Source organism: Zootoca vivipara, chromosome 16, assembly GCF_965207765.1.
Source record: "Zootoca vivipara chromosome 16, rZooViv2.hap1.1, whole genome shotgun sequence".
In the NCBI taxonomy this organism is placed as follows: domain Eukaryota; kingdom Metazoa; phylum Chordata; class Lepidosauria; order Squamata; family Lacertidae; genus Zootoca; species Zootoca vivipara.
This window is the reverse complement of record NC_142599.1, coordinates 41,510,914-41,531,391: the sequence shown is the minus strand read 5'-3', so window position 1 is coordinate 41,531,391 and position 20,478 is coordinate 41,510,914. Positions and strand designations below refer to the sequence as shown.

The following is a 20,478-nucleotide window of genomic DNA, read 5'->3' as shown; positions in this document are numbered from 1 at the left end:
CTTGTGCATTTCCCCCTCCGCAGACTCGGAGCCACTGCCCGGGCCCCGCGAGCACTAACATGGCGAAGGACAACTCGGCCTTCTCCTCCATCCATGAGCCCCTGGCGCCCGATGCCAAGGTCCCTGGCCCCCAGCTCAAGCCGGCAGCCCTGCGGCGCCTGGGCGAGGAGCCCGAGAAGGCGGAGAAGAAGAGGGGGCGGCAGCGGTACGTGGAGAAGGACGGCAAGTGCAACGTCCAGCATGGCAACGTCCATGAGACCTACCGCTACCTGACGGACATCTTCACGACGCTGGTGGACCTCAAGTGGCGCTTCAGCCTGCTGGTCTTCATCCTGGCTTATGCCAGCACCTGGTTGTTCTTCGGCCTCATCTGGTGGTTCATCGCCTACTGCCGCGGAGACCTGGACCACCTGGGCGACGACGCCTGGACGCCATGTGTCAACAACCTCAACGGCTTCGTCTCGGCCTTCCTCTTCTCCATTGAGACGGAGACCACCATCGGCTACGGCCATCGGGTCATCACAGACAAGTGCCCCGAGGGCATCATCCTTCTCCTGCTGCAGGCCATCCTGGGCTCCATGGTCAATGCCTTCATGGTGGGCTGCATGTTCGTCAAGATCTCGCAGCCCAACAAGAGGGCCGAGACGCTGGTCTTCTCCTCGCATGCCGTCGTCTCCCTGCGCGACGACCGCCTCTGCCTCATGTTCCGCGTGGGGGACTTGCGCAACTCGCACATTGTGGAGGCCTCCATCCGAGCCAAGCTCATCAAGTCCAAGCAGACCCAGGAAGGGGAGTTCATCCCCCTCAACCAGACAGACATCAACGTGGGCTTTGAGACCGGAGACGACCGCCTCTTCCTGGTCTCCCCGCTCATCATCAGCCATGAGATCAATGAGCACAGCCCCTTCTGGGAGGTCTCCCGGGAACAGCTCAAGAAGGACGACTTTGAGATCGTGGTCATCCTGGAGGGGATGGTGGAGGCCACAGGTAGGTGGGGGTGGGCCAGAGGGAGGGAGGGAGGGGATGCTCCACTACCACCGGCCCAAAAAATTATCCAACCCATAAGCCAACTTTTATATGGCCACTGGAAACTTTTCTATCCCACCAGGACCTGTGCTGACCCCTGCGATTTCCCCAAATGCGGGAAACTTGACTGCATAATTGTCCACGAAATTGAGGACACCTTTCCACAATGGTTAATCGATGTCTGGATTCCCCCCCCCCATTTTTATACGGTTTTTATTGTAGAGTTTTGTGGTTTATTGCTGTAAATAGCAGAGAGAGAGAGAGAGAGAGAGAGAGAGAGAGAGAGAGAGAGAGAGAGAGAGAGAGAGATGATGGTGGTGATGATGATGATGATGATGACGACCACCTGGAGCAACAGGGAGGGAGGCAGCACAGCTTATATATATCTAGTTGTGTTATGTACTGAGCTGAATCCTAGAACAATAGGATTCAGAATCAGCGGGAGCTACCCAATCCAACTCCAGGTGGAAGTGAATCCGCAACCTGATTGGCCTGCTGGAGCAGCCAATCAGGCGGCTGGCAGAAGTGAATCTGCTACCTGATTGGCCTGTAGGAGCAGCCAATCAGGCTGCAGGCAAAAGTCAATCCACAATATAATTGGCCCACAGGTGTAGCCCTGAAGTAGCCAATCACGCAAGGCCCATTGTGTAAATAATGTATATAAGCAGATGGTTTTGGGAAAAGAGCCATTCGTCTTCTCTTCTCCTCCTTGATGACTATGAGCTGAATAAAGAGCATGAAATTCACTCTTGACTCCGAGTATATATCTAGTTGGAAATAAAGATGTGTCCGCAAAGCCAGACATGGGGGGGGGGGGAATGTGGCTTGGTACTCAGAGCAGATGATCCCCAATTAGAACAATGAGGACCAGAACCTTATTTTTTAGATGAAAGCCTCCATGGCAAAGCATCTGCTTTGCATGCAGAAGGTCCCAGGTGGAAGTGGGGGTGCTTGCTCTTTCTGAAAAGAGCCACTGCTGCCAGTCAGTGCAGACAGTACTGAGCTACCGGTAGGTTACTTGTGTTGCTTAAACTGAAGTCAAAATGTTGGTGTGCTTTGAAAACTGGGGCAAGTGCTCTGCAGTTTCTCTCTTGGCTGCACAATTGAATGGGGCAATGAAGCCATTTTCTGTTTATTAAGCTGCTTGGGGCTATATAGACATTGAGTTACCTAAGAATTTCTTCCTTTGATAGCATTTTCACCTGATTTACCTTGGTTTTCCCCTTTACCGACCATCCAAAAGATGGAAAAGTTTGTTCTATGGAGCAAATTGAATAGTAAATTAATAAGTAAATAAATAATAGGTGGACCCAACAGTCAGTATATAAATCTAATAAATAAGTAACTAAAGAGGGGAGCATTCCTCAGGCGGCAGCCATGGGGCAGGCAGGGTGCCGCCTCTTGGCCTTCTGCCGCCTGAGGAAGGTGATTCAGCTCGCCTCATTGGTGGGCTGGCTCTGCTCTTTGCGTATGAAGAAGCTCAGCAGGAGATGTGATGACTTGACTTGGGGAAATGGTGGGCAGCTCACGTGAGGTAGATCCCTGTCTCAATAGGCAGGGAGTTCCAAAGGGTAGCTACTGCCGCATATAAGATCGGTTTTGTGCCAGGGCATTATGCGGCACCAGCTCGGCCGGTCGAATGTCCACCTCCACCTGAAGGTGGCGTTTGGTGACTCTGCCCATCCTGACTCAGTTTCCCTGCTTTCTCTGTTTGACCCCCCCCCCAGGGATGACCTGCCAAGCGCGAAGCTCGTACCTGATGGACGAAGTCCTGTGGGGCCATCGCTTCATGTCCGTCCTCTCTCTGGAGGATGGCTTCTACGAAGTGGACTACAACAGCTTCCACCAGACCTTCGAGGTGCCCACGCCCAGCTGCAGCGCCCGGGAACTGTCCGAGGCGGCCGCCCGCATGGATGCCCACCTATACTGGTCCATCCCCAGCCGGCTGGACGAGAAGGTGGAGGAAGGGACTACTGAGAAAGCAGCGGTGGAGGAGGATGCGGACAAGGAGAGGAACGGGAACCTTGCCAGTGCCGAGAGCGAGTCCAAGGTCTGATGGAGCCATGGGGAGAGGTGGCCAAGCCAGGCCAGGAGGCCTCGCTTCAGGCCCACTTCCCAGCGAGGAGGAAGCACGGACAAGCCGCAGTGAGAGCAAGGCAACAGGGCGGGTGGCAGGCTGCATCTCCAGAGAGCGGAAGGAGGATGCGGGGCTTCATCAACGGACCAGAGAAGTAGCCCCGAAAGGGATTCTTAATGACCCCCTTAAAAACCAGTTGTTCCCCCAAACCTGGGACCCCTCCAGATACCGTCAGACTCCAACGCCCAGCAGCTGGGATTTTGGAGGAAGGGAACTGTCATCCATCGGCACTCGGAGGGCATGGGGTTGGGAAAGTTTGCCTTCGACACACACACACAAACCCTTACATTTCTATCTGTACAGCTAGCCAATAAACCTGGGCAATAAAGAGGGAAGCTGGAGTCTTGACTGGTGATCCTGTAGGTGGTCCAATATCATGGGAGACTCTGGGGCTGGGGAGGGGGTCTTTTGCAAGGGGGTGGAGAAAGGATGGGAGGCTGGCCAATAACCACCCCTATGAACCCTGCCAGATGGGCAGGGTACAAATAATAAATTATTATTATTATTATTATTATTAGTCAGGCGCAGGTCTGCAGAAAGATGCAGGTCTCTGTTGACAGTGAACTCTTTATTCAGGAAATGGCATGCAACTCAGCAACACTTCCCAGCAGATTTTGTACCTATGCAGCAGTGGCCAGAACTGAAGGTCCCCCACCCCCACCCCCACTTCCTAAGGCTCCTCCTCTCCCAGATGTTTCCCAAGCAGTCTCCAATTGTGTTTGCACACCTCTGGCCCCTGTCCTGCTCTTTTCATTTCTCTATGTGTTCTGGGAGAACAACGATGAGTGGAGCTTGTTGCAGCAGAACAGGGAGACTCTCTGAATGCTCCAGCAGCCCCTTGACCCCCTCCTTTGCTTCAGCCTCGGAGTCTGAACCGCTCCCTGTCACAGTGTCACAGGTTCTTGCTTCTCACTAAAGCCTGTTGTTCCTTAAGCATCCAGCCCCTCCTGCCAATCTTCTCCCTCTGACCTCTCCTCGGTGCCCCAGCACCAATCCCCGGACTCTAATCCTTTCTCCTCTGGGGTTTCCCTTCGGGGTTCCCGGGGTTCACGCATTGCTGTGGCTCAGTCTGTTAAATGGGAAAGCAACTCCCCCACCCACGCGCATTGTGGGAAATCCCCCCACCCCATCCCGACCCATTCACCCTCCTCAAGCCCATGGGCCTCCACCACTCAGCACCCCCATTCCCCACCCCTGCCGCATAACGTCACAACACCCCTCTTTGCCCCCTGCTGCTGCATGACGTTATAGTCCTCCCGCATGACAGCATTCAACCCCCCCCGACCCCCCTCCTCCTTGCATACCCCATGCACATCTTGGGGAGGGCCTGGCGGCAGGCGAAGGGACAGGATTCAGCCCCCGCCCTCCCCGCCCACCGGACAGCCTCTGTGCGCTCGCATATTTATATTCAGTAGGTTGCCATGTTCGTTTGTGATGTCACAGATAGTCTTCAGCCAATGGCAGCAGCTGAGGCCTGAGATGATGATGCAGCATCCTCAGCTGTGCTGGCTGGGCAATGCCATGTTATTGTGATGTCACAGATAGTCTGTAGCCAATGGCAGCAGCTGTGGCATCCTGAGGCACAGCTGAGGTTTTGCTGCTTTGACATCCAGCAGATGGCGATGTTTTTCTTTAAAAAAGCATGTTCTTACCTGTCACAGGGGAGACATCTATATAATCTAGGTATATGAAAACACTCGTGTACGGTGTGCCAACATTGTGTCAAAATTTCAAAGCAATCGGTCAAGCACTTTTGGAGATTTAAGATTTTACACAAGGTTATCTTTACTTATTTATATAGATTTGCATTTTCCCTCCAAGGTGTTCAAAGTAGCTGATGTGCTTCTCCCCTCTCCGTCATTCAACCAACCCAACAACCCTGTGTGATAGGCTGGGCACTGAAGCAATGTTCCCAGAGAGGAAGGGGGTGAGCCATATGGATTATGGCATGCTGCCTCCATGAGGACTAGTGGCATGCTCCAAACAAAAAAGTATCAATCTTCCTCCTGTTCAATGTTCAGCGTCTCTATGCAACCCAGAAGTCTCTTCTTATATTGAGGAAACATGAATGGGTCCATTGCTGAGACTCCACTGTCCCTCGCTCCTAATAATAATAATAATTTATTACTTATAATAAATTTCCCCAGCCACTCTGGGAGGCTTCCAACAGGAGATTAAAAATGCATTAAAACATCAGTCATTAAAAAACGTCCCTAAACTTCCCTAAAAATTCAGAACACACCAGGGAAAAGTTCTCAAGGGGAACAGTTCCCTTTGTTCCCTACGCCAAAGGATAAATGGACATAAATCTGACATCAGGAATCACAAGACAGAGAAACCAGTAGGAGAAACACTTCAGAGAAACACTCCAATCTCCCTGGACATTCTATACAAGATGTCAAAGTTGCTGTCTTATTACAAAAGAATTTCAGAAATAGACTGGAAAGAGAAGTTGCTGAATTACAACTTATTACCAAACTTAAAACCATGGAGAGACCTGGTCTGGTCTGAAGAGAGACATTGGATTCTTATCTCATTATACACGATAAAGCTATTTTTAGCCATCTCACCCCTTGCTTTTTCCTGTAAGACCAATTGCAGTCATTAACAGTCATAAACAGGTTTACCACTCCTATCAGCCAATCACCCATTCCCACCCCCCTTCTGAGTAATACCCCTCCCCACCCTCTTACTATATATATAAGGGTCTGGTGACTTCTGTTTCAGTGTATCTGAAGAAGTGAGCATGCACAAGAAAGCTCATACCCATGACAAACTTAGTTGGTGTCTAAGGTGCTACTGGAAGGAATATTTTTATTTTGTTTCAACTATGGCAGACCAACATGGCTACCTACCTGTAACTAGAAATATGAATTACTTACTCATAGTCTTGGCGTGGTTCTCAGCTGCAGTACGTTGCAGTTAGTCCAAACTCCTAATATTCAAAAAGAACTTTCCTTTCATAAACATATAACTGAGAAGAGCATATCAACAATCTTATGCTTATTCACTTTGTTCCTGCACAGGATTCTCCCTATTAACATTTCGGGATCTTCCTCTGTTTGCTTCACTTCAGGCAGATCACGCTGACAAACACTCAGGATCCTGAAGAAACCTCTCTCTCTCTCAGCCATTTTCCCTCACGCACACAGAGAGACAGGGCCGTCTTAAGCGGGTTGGGCGCCCATGTGCATGGATCGCTCCGGTGCCCCCACCCCATTTCTTCCCGCGGCTGGTGGGCGGGCGCAGTGCGCAGCGTGGTTTTCGTGTGGCTTTGCCGTGCAGCGCCCCCCGGCCGACCCAGCACCCTGGCGCCCTGCACCACCCAGCCTGCCCCTAGAGCCGGCCCTGCAGAGAGAAGAGCAGAAAAGGCAGTTAAAAAATGACAGTTGCTGGAATAACAGTCACAACGGAATGGAATGCCTTTCCCATGTGACTCACAGTCAGCCAATCACATGAGAGAGCTATGGCCAAAGGGGAAAAATACCATACTAAAAATACACAGCAAATCTACCTAAGCAAACATTCCCATTTCAGGAAATTAAATCGTTATCCTTAACATGGTAGCAGTAAAAACTATGGAGGTAAAATGTTTATATTTACAATACAAACAGCCTCAGGCATGTGTCTGGGCTGGAGCCAGCGAACAGCATGTCTAACCTCATGGCTACTCAAAGAAAGAGAAAGGGGTGGGGGAAGGAACAGAGAATTATATATGCCTTCCCAGGAGAGGAGGGGAAATGACATCACACGGAGCCCTCTCTACCAGTTACGTTTCTATGGTCTGAGTCTTTGCCTATCAGCAATACAGCTCCGTGGTCTTCTGAACCTAAACTTACTAACTGGGAAGAATATACATTGTTGGATTTTGACCACAACCTCCCACACTCTCCCGCAGGAAGCAGAGACAACCAACAACCTGGATGGCTCTGCAAGGGGACAAGTCAAATTCATGGAGGAAAAAGGGGGCTATCGATGGCTACTAGCCACAATGGCTCTGCCCTGCCTCCCCAGTTGGAGGCAGCCCTGCTTCTGAATGCCTGTTGCCGAAAATCGTAGAAGGGGAGAGTTGCTCATGCACTCAGATGCTTATTATGGGCTTCCCACAGGCATCAGGCTGACCAGTGTGAGGAGAGGAGGCTGGGCTAGATGGGCCTCCTTTGGCCTGATCCAGCTTATTGTGTTCTGATGCTCAGACCTGTCACAGTCTGACTCCTGCAGAATCAGGCCAAGGGCCATCTCCCTTTAGAGTGGGCTAATCCACAAGGCTTACAACTTGAAGAGGGTGTTTTAAGCTCTCTCCCTTGGGTAGCTTAGCGAGGCTTAAGTTTTGCACAACCGATGTCAGGCTGATAACAGCAACAGCAACACACTTTCATCTGCCTGTCACAAACAGGGCACAGAACAACATGGGGGTTTGGATAAAAAGGCCTAAGAGGGCACCAATCCCACAAGTGCCCTCATAAGTAAGAGGATGGAGGCTGCCGCCATAGACCTCGAGCACCAACAAGGTGCTCTGATCTCTCGGCCATTGAAAATCTTGGCCCTACCAACATTTCCACATGGAAGACAAAGAGCGGAAGCTGTGTCCCTTGCCAGGTGGTGCCTGATATTACGCTCACTTTTCTGTGAGCCCTGGGGACTCATTGCCACAAGATGTAGAGGTGGTTGCTAGACATGGGAAAGGATCGGTGGGGCAGGATTATCAATAGGGGAGATGTTAGGAGTTTGGGCTCAGCTCAGCTTGCAGAAGAGGGCTTTGATTGGAGTTAAGGCAGATGGAGGGATGGGCTTTCAGATTCCAATAATAATAATACAGTCATACCTCGGTTTAAGTATGCTTCGGTTTGAGTACTTTCAGTTTAAGTATTCCTCAGACTAGTCTGGAACGGATTAATCCACTTTCCATTACTTTCAACGGGAAAGTTCACTTCAGGTTAAGTACGCTTCAGGTTAAGTACAGACTTCTGGAACCAATTGTGTACTTAAACCGAGGTACCACTGTATTAATAATACCCACCCATCTGACTGGGTTTCCTAGGCGAGGAAGCGGTGACCTGATAAATGTTTGCAAAACTATGCACGCGTAGAGAAAGTGAACAGAGAAAGGGTCCCCCCCCCCTCTGTCTCATCATCATACTAGAACTCATGGACACCCAGTGAAGCTGAACATTGGAAGATTCAGAAGAAGCTGGACTTTGGAAGATCCTTCGTCACACAGCAGAGTTAAAAGATAGAACTCCCTTCCGCAGGCTCATCTCGTGTTCTTATGGACCAGCATATTGCTCAAACAAGCGGCCCTAGGTACAACTCTCTCCTCGCTGCTTTGGAGCCAAGAAAATCACAAGCCAAAACAACAGCCAGTGCTATGAGCCAAAGATAGACGAGAAGTGGGGACCCAGATAAGGAAAGGAGGGCTCTGCTTTGGCAGCCCTCCCAGCTTGCAGCAGATAACCAAAGCCTCTCATCTGATTTTACTCTTTCAGTTGGGACCCAAGGCTCCCCGCAATCAAGAAACAGCAGCGATCGTTTGGCAGATTGGTAGCAGATCCGAGCAGCCGTCATCTGACCTGATAAGGTGAGCAGGAGATGAAGCTGCTTCATCGGCTCCCTCTAGCTCAGTGTGGCTGACACTGACTGGCAGCAGCAGCAGCAGCTCTCCAGAGCTTCAGGCAGGAAACGTTTTTCCTAGCCTTGTCTGGAGATCCCCTCAGGGGTTGAACCTCAGGCCTCCTGCTTGGAAAGGGCAGGGGCTGTACAGCCGAACCTCCCCATAAGGATATCGGAAGAGCTGGGACCCCCAAGGGTCATCCAGTCCAACCCGCTGCAATGCAGGAATCTCAACTAAAGCATCCATGACAAATGGGCATCTGACCTCTGCTTAAACACCTCCAAGGAAGGAGAGTCCCCTTGGGGTTCCTGCCCAACTCTACAAGTCTATGATTCTGCAGACCTTTGATGATCACATTTAATTCTCTGGTAATATATATATATATATATATATATATATATATATATATATATATACCACCTCCCTCCTCCACCTATTACAATCCCCTCCTGATCAGCTCAGACAGGGGCTGCTTTGCATTCTTTGCCGCCCTGCTTGCAGAGTGGGCCCATATCTTGATTTTGGGGGCTTTCTTGTGGTGCAGAAAGGGGAGAATCACGCGGGCAAAGGGACGGGTTTAAATCATACACCACCTGCGCGAGATGCCAAGGCAGATTGCTCTTATCTTGACACCGACCTCTCCTTATCTCTCTGCCAGGAAAGGTTGACAGTTGATGGTTTGTGGTCGCCTCATTGTTGACTCACAAACTCCACTCTGGGGCGGGCAACACTCTTTGGGGAAAATAAGCCTTTTGTCCAGCTGCCTGGTGTTATCGCCACCAGGCTGACAGTCACCTGGCATCTCAGTTCAACACGTGTACCCAAAGTGGCCCATCCGAGTGGGCAGCAGGGTAGGACTGCAGAGGCGAGTGCAGACTCTGCAGGTGGCAAAAACGTCTCTGGCAAATTGTAGCCGGGATCAGCCTTTTTATACTTCTCTGCTGCTTTGCGTGAAAAGCCCCAAACGAACACATTAGGGTTTCCAGCCCTGCAGCTTATTCTTCACAGAGTTACAATTCCCAGTGCCCTTAAACTACAGTTCCCAGGATTCTTTGAGGAGCGAAATGTGCTTTCAATGTGCTTCAGAGGAATGCTGTGCACACAACCTCACAACTACCAGATGTCAAGCTGCCCAGGGATTTAGATCTGCCTCCAAGGCTCTTTCCAAGCCCTGTGGCCACCAGAGGTAAGGAGGTGGGGCCCACCTGGGAGCCCCCACCTAAGGACGTGACGTCAGGAGAGGCTGGCTGCTGGTCCTTCATCTTCTGCAACCTCTGATAATTCATTCTTCCGTTACACAGAACCAGCAAGGACGTCCCCTTGCACTTTCTGGAAGGTGTTCAGAGCCCAAAGAGAGGCCTCTGGCAACTCTGCGGTGTGGGACACATGACCCCAAGGTCCACCCTGGGTTCCTTGGCCTGACCTTCAAAGAGAAAGCCACTCCCCCCTTGCTTTGGGCCAAATTGCAGAAAGGGGAAGGAGAGGTGGCTGCCCCACTGAGCTGCCCAGGCTCCTCGCACATCTTCCGTTGTCCCAATCTCTCCAGAGAGATGTCCAGCATGGAGCCCCTCGTGGTCCTCCTCCTCCTCTGTACCATCCAGGCTGCAAGTGAGTAAAATCTGGGAGACTCAGTTAAATTCTCTCTCTCTCTCTGCCCCATAATGCAGCGCCCTTGCCTTTCTTTCTTTCTTTCTTTCTCTTTTAAAAATATTTTTATTACAGTAGTTTTATATAAGGTTATACACAATAACTGTAACCATTCCAAATTATAAAAATAAAAAAGGTTCTTTTGAACCTTCAGACCACCTTCCCTCCCTCCATGGGTTCCATTTCTAAAGATTTTATCTTTTTCTTTGTTCCTGCATCTTTTATCGTTATCTATCTATTATATAATCATAGTAACCAAAGTTCATTTCACATTACAAGTGTCATTGTATCCCTGCCAATGATTTTAACTGTCTACAGTGGTCTTTGCTTTCTTGGGCTCCATGATCACTGCAGATGAAGAAGAAGAAGAAGAAGAAGAAGAAGAAGAAGAAGAAGAAGAAGAAGAAGAAGAAGAAGAAGAAGAAGAAGAAGAAGAGTTTGGATTTGATATCCCGCTTTATCACTACCCGAAGGAGTCTCAAAGCGGCTAACAATCTCCTTTCCCCTCCTCCCCCACAACAGACACCCTGTGAGGTGGGTGGGGCTGAGAGACTTCAAAGAAGTGTGACTAGCCCAAGGTCACCCAGCAGCTGCATGAGGAGGAGCGGAGACATGAACCCGGTTCCCCAGATTACGAGTCTACCGCTCTTAACCACTACACCACAGCAGTCACGAAATTAAAAGACGCCTGCTTCTTGGAAAAAAGCAATGACAAACCTAGACAGCATCTTAAGAAGCAGAGACATCACCTGGCTGACAAAGACCCATAGAGTTAAAGCTATGGTTTTCCCAGTAGTGATGTATGGAAGTGAGAGCTGGACCATAAAGAAGGCTGATCGCTGAAGAATGGAAGCTTTTGAATTATGGTGCTGGAGGAGACTTGAGAGTCCCATCGACTGCAAGAAGATCAAACCTATCCATTCTGAAGGAAATCAGCCCTGAGTGCTCGCTGGAAGGACAGATCCTGAAGCTGAGGCTCCAATACTTTGGCCACCTCATGAGAAGAGAAGACTCGCTGGAAAAGACCCTGATGCAGGGAAAGATGGAGGGCACAAGGAGAAGGGGACGACAGAGGACGAGATGGTTGGACAGTGTTCTCGAAGCTACGAACATGAGTCTGACCACACTGCAGGAGGCAGTGGAAGACAGGAGCCTGGCATGCTCTGGTCCATGGGGTCACGAAGAGTCGGACACGACTACACAACTAAACAACAACAACAGTGGTCTTTTAAGTATATTAAGAAGTTATTTTAAGTTATTTTAAGAATACTTGGGTCTTCCTGGTGTCTGATCTTTCCCGTCAGTCTTGCCATTTCTGCGTATTCATCAGCTTGATCTGCCGCTCTTCTCTGGCCGGTACTTAGAATCATAGAGTTGGAAGAGACCACAAGGGCCATCCAGTCCAACCCCCTGCCAAGCAGGAAACACCATCAAAGCATTCTTGACATATGGCTGTCAAGCCTCTGCTTAAAGACCTCCAAAGAAGGAGACTCCACCACACTCCTTGGTAGCAAATTCCACTGCCGAACAGCTGGAACTTCTTTCCATCTCTGGGCCAGAAGCACCCTCGCTGCCGTCGTTGCATACATAAACAGTCTTTTATTTTATTTTGGGAGTTCTTCACCTATTATACCTAACAGAAAAGCCTCTGGTTTTTTAACAAAAGTTTTCTTAAAAACTTAAAAACTCATTATATATCATTTCCCAGAAAGGTATCCACTTTCCTTTTATATTTCCAGCACAAATTTGAGCTGCCCTTGCCCTTTCTCTTGGGGAGCCTTTTTGGGGTTCAGGTACAAGCAGGCAATGCGCATAGAGAAATAGGGCTCCTGTTTTGCCTTCATCCTGATTTGCTCACCTGGAGGTTTGATGGCATCTTGCCTTTATTGAGGGTTCTACCCCCCCCCATTTGTTTTCAGGGAGGTTATTCGACAGTGAACATTGAGAAGGATTTGCTTGTGGGGTGATTATCCATCTTCCCCTGAGTCATTTGTTCATTTCCCCCCTTATCGTTCCATAATGCGGTGGGGAGTCTGTTTCTTTTTAGAGCTGGATCCTGTCAGGTGAGGGTAGCAAGGAACCGTTCTTGTACAAAAAAATCAGTTGAAATCTCATACTACTCAGAGATTTTTTTGGGGGGGGGTAACATCTTGTCCAGGGCCGGATTTAGGTTTGATGAGGCCCTAAGCTACTGAAGGTAATGGCGCCCTTTATATGTCCAGCTGTCCTTTGTCAACAACAAATTTTTGCTGTTTCTCGTGTTGAATATATGCTATATGGTAATTTATGGACCTAATAGGGATCTAAAGTCATTTGCAAATGCAGAATGTCGGCACCCTATATATAGAAAGGAGCAAACCAGTGATATTTTAGGGAGCAGGCTAGCAGGCGGGGCCCATGACTTACATCATAGGAGCCTACACAACACAAAACACTGTTGCTGTATGTATTTTGGAAATGTACATCCAGGTTTTTCTTCCTTTAATTGTTTTTGGGGCCCCCAAGAGAGTGGGGCCCTAAGCTATAGTTTGTTTAGCTTATACGTACGGTAAATCCGGCACTGATCTTGTCCCTTCTTGGTTTGTTGCCCCAGGGCTGGATGACACAGAAGGGGTGTACCTCATCAAAAGTTTTGGGGAGTCTGTCACATTGCCCCTGGCAATTCCTCCCCAGAACACCTCCAAACTCCTCTTGAACTGGAAGTCTTTGTCGAGGAAGAAGGCACTGGCTCTGTGGAGCCCCCAGGGACCCTTGTTTGTCATCGACACAGAGTATTCTGGGAGAGTAAACTTCTCCAGGGAGAAGAACATCTTGCAAATACGCAACTTGACCCTGGCGGACGGGGGGCCCTACGAAGTCGTGATGGGAGTCGTCCCCAGCGAGATCATCTTAAAAAATTACACTCTGTTCATATTTCGTAAGTTCTGAGGGCACAGCAAGGCTTCCTCGGGAACCATAGGATCATAGAAATGTGGCGTTGGGCAGGAATCCCAAGGGTCCAAACCCCCTGCAATGCGGGGATCACTCCTAATGGGAGTTGCTATTTGTGGCCTCAGTAGATCTTCAGGGAAATGTTGCCGGGTGGAGTAGTTTAGAGAAAAGTTACTGTTAGAGAGATTCAGCTCATGGGTTGGAAAAAGAAGGGGCATTATCGAGGATGTAGGGTCTGTATATTGTGCTACAGAGACAGCCGCTTGATTTGGGACTGGCAAAATAAAGTTCTTCTTCATGCAGCACATAGTTAAAACTGTGGAACTCCCTTCTGCAGGAGGCAGTGATGGCTGCCAAACTGGGTGGCTTTAAAAAGATTGGACAAATTCATGGAGGAGGGCTATTGAGGGCTACTAGCCACAATGGCTAGGCTCTGCCCCCATGGCTGGAGGCAGCCATGCTTCTGAATACATACCAGGTGCTGGAGGTGGCAGGAGGGGAGAGAGTTGCTCTTGTGCTCAGGTGCTGCTTGCAGGTTTCCTAAAAGAGGCATCTGTTGGAAGAGGAGGCTGGACTTGAGGGCCCCCTTTGGCCTGATCCAGCAGGTTCTTCTTCTGTTCTTATGGAACCTTCAGGTTCAGAGGCAGTCTATCTGGGTTCCTAGGTTCATAGGGGCATTTGGCCACTGTGAGGGCAGGATGCTGGACTAGATGGGCCATTGGCCTGATCCAGCAGGCTCTTCTCACAAGGCAAAATGTGCATGTACTATTATTTGGTCCCCACTTTCTAGTGCTTTATTTCCCCCCCCCAAAAAAAATCCTGCAGATGAATCCAGGGCCAGCAGCAGCCCCTCACCACCACCACCAACAACATCCCTGTCAATTCAGAGAAGCAATTAGCCAAAACAGTTGCATGGTTCGCATAGAGCGATAACAGGAATGGGTGCGTGTGAGCAAAACCATCTTTCAACAACGCAGTTTGAGAGTCCAGGGCGTGATTAGAGGCTTTCATACTCTGCCTCTGACTGGTTTCCTGCGATGGGCTCAACTGCATCTCTGTTGATAAGAAACCAACTTGCTCCTCCCGGCGACTCACATCCCTTCCACGAAGAGCTGAGTCAAACTTCCAGGTTCCTGAGGGGAAGCCAATCAACTGTGACATGGCAACATTTTGCCAGAGCATCAAGTCCGTGGCCCACCTGGCCCAGCCTCCTGTTCTCTCAGTGCCCATGCCCAGCCAGTTGCCTCAAAGGGAAACCATCGTGCAGGATCCGAGTGCAAGAGCAGCTCTCCCCTCCTGCGGCATTCAGAAGCCTTGCTACCTTGCTACCTTGCTACTGTAGAGGCAGAACAGAGCCCTCTCCCCCTCCATTACTCTTTTAAAGCCATCCAAGTTATTGGGCATCCCTGTCTCCTGGGGCAGGGAGTTCCAAAGTTTAACTCTGCACTGCGTGAAGAATTTTCTTTATCTGTCCTGAATTTCCCATGTTCAGCATCAATTGCATGTCTGTGAGTTCTAGTGTTATGGGAGATGATCACCTGTCCTGGATTCTTTAGCGGAGGGTCCTGCAATTGCAGGGCGTGGACTAGATGACTCTTGGGGTCCCTTCCAACTCTACAATTGTGTGCTTCTAGAGAGAAAAACTTTTTTCTATCCACTTTCTTCACCCACCTTCTCACTGTTTGGGTGTCCCAGATCGTAGCACCAAAGCGGCCCCCAGGAGGGGACGGGTGTGTGTGTGTCCCTGGTTTGACATCATTCAGCAAGGTTCCCCAAACATAGAACCACAGAACTGTAGAGCTGGAAGGGACCCCAGGAGTAATCTAGTCTAGCCCCCTGCAATGCAGGAATCGCCGGTTACGCACCTCTCACAAATGCCCACCCAGCATCCTTGGGGAAGGAGAGGCCACCACCTTCTAAGGGACTTCGTTCTGCTGTCAAACAGCTCTTACTCACAGACAGTTCTTCCTAAAGTTTAGTCAAAATCTCCTTTCTTGTCATTTGAATCTGTCGGTTGGGGTCTAGCCCTCCAGAGCACCAGACAAAAAAAACTGCTCTGTCTTCCATGGGAAATCCCTTGAGATATTTGAAGATGGCCATCGAATCTCCTCTCAGTCCCCTTTTCTCCAACTCTCTCAACCTTTCCCCCTGAGACTTGGCTTCTTGACCCTTGACCATCTCAGTCACCCTCCTCTGCACACGCTCCAGCTTTTCAATATCCTCCTCAAACTGAGGAGCCCCAAACTGGATGCAGGACTCCAGGTGGGGTCTGGCCAAGGCAGAATACAGTGGTGCTATCACTTCCCTTGATCTGGGCACTAGACTTCTGTTGATGCAGCCTAGAAAATAGCCTTAGCCTTTTTTGCTGCTGCATCACATGGTTGGCTCACTATGGCTAGATTCAGTCACATAAAGGGTTCAGGGGGGGTAGAATGACGTGCTTCTTTTCCCATCCCCCAATTCTTGTCCATCTCCCCCCACCTTTCCCTGCCCCTCTGCAGGCATCAACATCACCAAAACATGGTGGGAGATCAGCTCCTGCACTTTGTCCTGCGAGTTGGGTGCCGGGAAGAGGGTCAACGTGACCTACAAGTGGACTCTCACAGCCACGGGGGCCCCACTGTCCCAAAGCAGCCGGCTCGACCTCATCATGCACCCCACAGATGTACATCAGTCCTACTCATGCAGCGCAGAGGCTCTTGGGGTCCAGGTGACACGGGACATCTCTCCCTACGAAGACTGCGGGGTCAAGGCTTCAGGTAATTCAATTCCTTCAAGGAATCGGTGAATCAAAGAAGAGTTGGGAGGGACCCTTGAGGGTCATCTAGTCCAACCCCCTATAATGCAAGGGACACAACAGAAATTTCAAAAATAATGCCTGGCATGGAGAAGGCAGATAAAAGTTTTCTCCTAAAACTAGAATTCATGGGCATCCAAGAAAGTTGACCATTGGCAGATTCAGCATGGATAAAAGAAAGTCTTTCTTCACAGCAGCACAGTTAACCTATGGAACTCCCTCCGACTGGACTGGAGGCAGCAATGGCCAACGATTTGGATGGATTTAAAAGAGGATTAGGAGACAAATTCATGGAGGAGGAGAGGACTATGGAGGGCTACTAGGCACAACTGGAGGCAGCAGTGGTTCTGAATGCCAGTTGCTGGAAATTGCAGGAGGGGAAGAGAGCTGCTCTTGTGCTCAGATCCTACTAGTAAGCTTCCCTTTGGGGCACCTGGTTGGCCACCGTGAGGAGGCTGGACTGGATGGGCCCCCTTTGGCCTGATCCGGCAGCAGCCAGACTCTTCCTGTATTCTTATGGAAACTCCAGCTTCAGGAGCAGTTTATCCAGATTCCTAGGTCCTTAGGAGTATCCGGTCCCTAAGAGATTAGGATGCTAGGCTAGATGGGTCTGATCCTGCTGGCTCTTCCCACATCCTTCTATTTCTTTCCAGACAAATTGGTGGTTTTAAGCCAATCCTTTACCTCCCCTCTTTGCACAGCACTTGGAGAATTTGTGTTTTTGGCTAAATAAGTTTATGCGATTTCCCAATAAACAAACATGAATCAAATCTCTCTCCCTCTCCTTTCCGCAGGACTTTTCATGGTGCTCTGCTACTGGGTTGCAAAAATCACTCTCATGCCCGCCCCCCTCTTTTTCCTCTATTATCACCATTTCAAGAAAGTCAAACCCACACAATATACTGTCACAAAGGAAGGGACAGACGTGGACTATGAAGTTGTCCACTTTGAAGAAGCCGATTACGAAGTGGACTACGCGAATTAATGCCCACATGGAAACAATTCTTAGAAAAGGCGAGGGCCAAGTTTGCCGCTTTCTTCCCATCCACCCCAAGGTCTCCAAACATTCTTTCCAGTCTTATGGGAGTCAGCAGCACTGAGCTCAGGGGGGGCTTCTTACTCCTAGCTAAACAGGACCACTCGCTCTGTCAATTTCACCCTCAAGGCTAACCTACAAGTCAGTTGGAAGGAAAGGGTCATAGAACTGTAGGGTTGGGGGGGGTGACCCCAAGGGCCATCAAGTTCAACCCCCTGCAATGCAGGAACCCAAGGCCCCAAGCAGACAGAATCTTTTTGAGACTTGAGTCACAGAATCATAGAATGGTAGAGTTGAAAGGGACCCCGCAGGTCATCTAGTCTGACCCCAGCTAAATCAAACACTCAACAGATTGCTTGGGCAGTGTGCAATCACATGCCTCCTCCCAAATAAATTTTAGGTACTCCCCCCAAAAGCACACTCTTATCTCATTCCAGCAAAGAGGAACAGAATCACAGTCAAAGTCGATGGTCCATCCTACAGCTGGCACTTGGAGCAGAGGGAGATGCCTTATGCAGAGTCAGGCCCTGGGCCTACTAGTTCAAGGTGGCCCACACGGAGTGGCAGCAGCGGCTCTCTGGGATTTCAGGCAGAGGAACATGCCCAGCTTGGGGGAATTGAGCCTGGGGCCTTATGCATGCAGAGCAGATGCCCTGTCCCTGAGCTACCTATTATTCTTGCACCCTTTCCAGAGTCATGCTGTATTAAGCCACAGTCCTATGCACCATTTCCAGGGAGGTGGTCCTATGGAACTCCATGCCACTTGCTTCTCAGCAAATAGGGACAAGACAGCAAAGAGGGAGTGTGTAATCTGTGGCTGTTTCAGAGACCCCCTTATGCTGTAGCCCTATATACAGGGTTTACCTGGGAGGAAACGCCATGATTGGACATAGTGGGGCTTACTTCTGAGTAGACATGCATAAGCTTGTGCCATTATCACCCCATCCACGACTGCTTCAACGGGTGGAACTGGCACTGCTCCCAGTGCCACATAATCCCTGTTCCCCCTCGGCATGGAATCAATTTTGCAGTGTGGCAGCACCTAAACTTTGGAACTCCCTGCCTCTTGACACCAGGCAGGCGCTTTCAACTGGGCTCTTTTCGGCACCCACTAAAAACATTATTGTTTAGTCCAGATATGTAGAATATTGGCATGGGTTGGCATCTGTTTTTGGTTTGCTGTTGGTTTTAATTTTTTGAATGTTTTTAAGAAGTTGTTTTACTGAGTTTTGTTTGTAAACTGCTTTGAGAGTTTTTGTTGTTTTACAGTCAAGAGCGGTGTCTAAATTACATGAAACAGATACATAAATTGTTTTCTTTCTTTTTTCCTCCCCATACTTTATTGAGTCATTGTGAAATTCTACAATTCTACAATTATTCCATTACAGTTACGAAATAAAATCATTATACGTTGCAGATTTTACGTGTTCTTGTCTCTTATTTCCTTCTTCATAAATCCATTGGAAATAAAATAAAATAAAAAACAAAATAAAAATAAATAAAGGCTCTTCATACTCTACGAAACAACAAAATGTTGGTCTGTAACATATATGATATATAACTAATCACATCAATACCGTTGACTTCCCGTCACTCTCCGCCGTGTGTCTCCTTAATCTTTCCTATGTACTAACCTAACTCATCAGAATCCTATTATTTCTTTTGTACATATTAAAGCCAATCATACCCAATTATCTAATTCTTTGTTGTAAATCAATCATTCCAAGACTGCCATGAAGATTCCGTCTTTTGGGTCATTTTCTTGTAAGTATTTCCAGAATTTTCCCCACTTTTCCGCAAATGACTGTTTCGATTTTCCCCTTAGATTATCTGTTAATTGAGCCATTTCCAGAAATTCTAACAGCTTAATTTGCCATTCTCAAACAGTGGGGGTTTTATCCCCTTTCCAGTTGATGGCTATTAGCAAGCGGGCTGCTGCCGTGGCGTATAGGAAGATCTCTCTAAAATTTACTGGGAGGTCTTTCCCCAAAATTCCGAGAAGAAATGGCTCTGTTTTTTTTACAAAAGTAATTTTAAATATCTTTTTCATTTCCTTGTAGATTTTGTTCCAAAAATCTTTTATCTTACGGCAGCCCCACCACATATGTATCATATCCCCTCTTGCGTCCCCACACCTCCAACATACATCTGCTATACTGTACTTTGATACATTTTAGATAATTTGGAAGGCGTGAGGTACCACCGGTACATCATTTTGAGCATATTTTCTTTGATTGTATATGATGCCGTAAACTTCATGTTACATTTCCACAGGGCCTCCCATTCCTCCATCATTATTGTATGGCCAAAGTCCTGGGCCCACTTAATCATGACCTCTTTCACTGCTTCTTCCTGGACTTCCCAATCGAGGAGTAGGTGATACATTTTGGATATGGTCTTATTATTACTATTCAGCAAATCTCTTTCTAGCCTAGACGGTTCTGAATTAAATCCTTTCTTTTTTTTTTTTTTAATAATTATTTTTATTAAAGATTTTCTTAGGTTACAAAGGTAGTGCAATGTCTCGTTTTTTTTTTTCATGCATCATTTTTACACATCAATTTTTAACTTGTTGAGACATTATGAGGAAGGGGGGAAAGGGGGGGAAAGAGGTAGGTGGGATGGGGAGTTGGGTGTGGTGGATTGCCGATGTTTCTGTTTTTCTTGATATGTGTAGGGGTTCGGCGTCAGCGTCGTTTGTGCAGGTTCTCTGTTGTTTGTTCGTGCTTCTTTGTTGGTGAGAGAGGTCAGGATGTGTCTTAGAATGTGGTTGTTTGTTTATGGTTGGCTGTGATGATCCTTAATTTCTTGCGTGAGTGGGGAGGGAGGGTGTTTTGATCAAGTTAGCCATATTGATTTGTATGCTGACGGTAAGTGTTTGTCATTGTCCTGTTGGGTTGTATAAGTGATGAAGGGGAACCATACTGGGGTGAAGGTGTCTTCTTCTGTTTGTCCCCGTGTCAGTTTCAGCTTACTGGTCAGTTTTTCTAGCAGGGCTGTTTCCCATACAACTTGGTACCATTGGTCCAAGCCCACTCCCGATAAGTCCCTCCAGTGCCTGGCTATGATGCTTCTGGTTGCTGACAACAGATGGATTATAAGTTCTTTATGATTTGCGTGAGCGTTGTTATCTTGAAAGATATTTAGTAAAACCAATTCTGGGGTAATTTCTAGCACTTGCTTAGTTATGTTACAAATTTCTTGCATGGATATCTTCCAGAATGATTGAATTTTAGGGCACTCCCACCACATGTGGAGGTACGTGCCTGTGGAAGTGCATCCTCTCCAACATT

General features: G+C 48.5%; 2 protein-coding genes across 2 annotated transcripts; both read left to right on the top strand.

Annotated features, from left to right (window-relative positions):
* Positions 1-41: 41 nt before the first annotated feature.
* On the top strand, positions 42-3,210 carry KCNJ9 (potassium inwardly rectifying channel subfamily J member 9). Its single transcript, XM_060269400.2, has 2 exons — positions 42-987; positions 2,754-3,210. Exons 1-2 carry the CDS (start codon positions 60-62, stop codon positions 3,080-3,082), a joined length of 1,257 nt encoding a protein of 418 aa, XP_060125383.1. The 5' UTR covers positions 42-59; the 3' UTR covers positions 3,083-3,210.
* Positions 3,090-18,643, top strand: LOC148683237 (uncharacterized). The gene is made up of 6 exons (XM_088659963.1): positions 3,090-3,257; positions 8,650-8,741; positions 10,111-10,382; positions 13,015-13,338; positions 15,854-16,111; positions 16,944-18,643. Exons 1-6 carry the CDS (start codon positions 3,090-3,092, stop codon positions 17,132-17,134), a joined length of 1,305 nt encoding a protein of 434 aa, XP_088516089.1. The 3' UTR covers positions 17,135-18,643.
* The last annotated feature ends 1,835 nt before the right edge of the window (positions 18,644-20,478 follow it).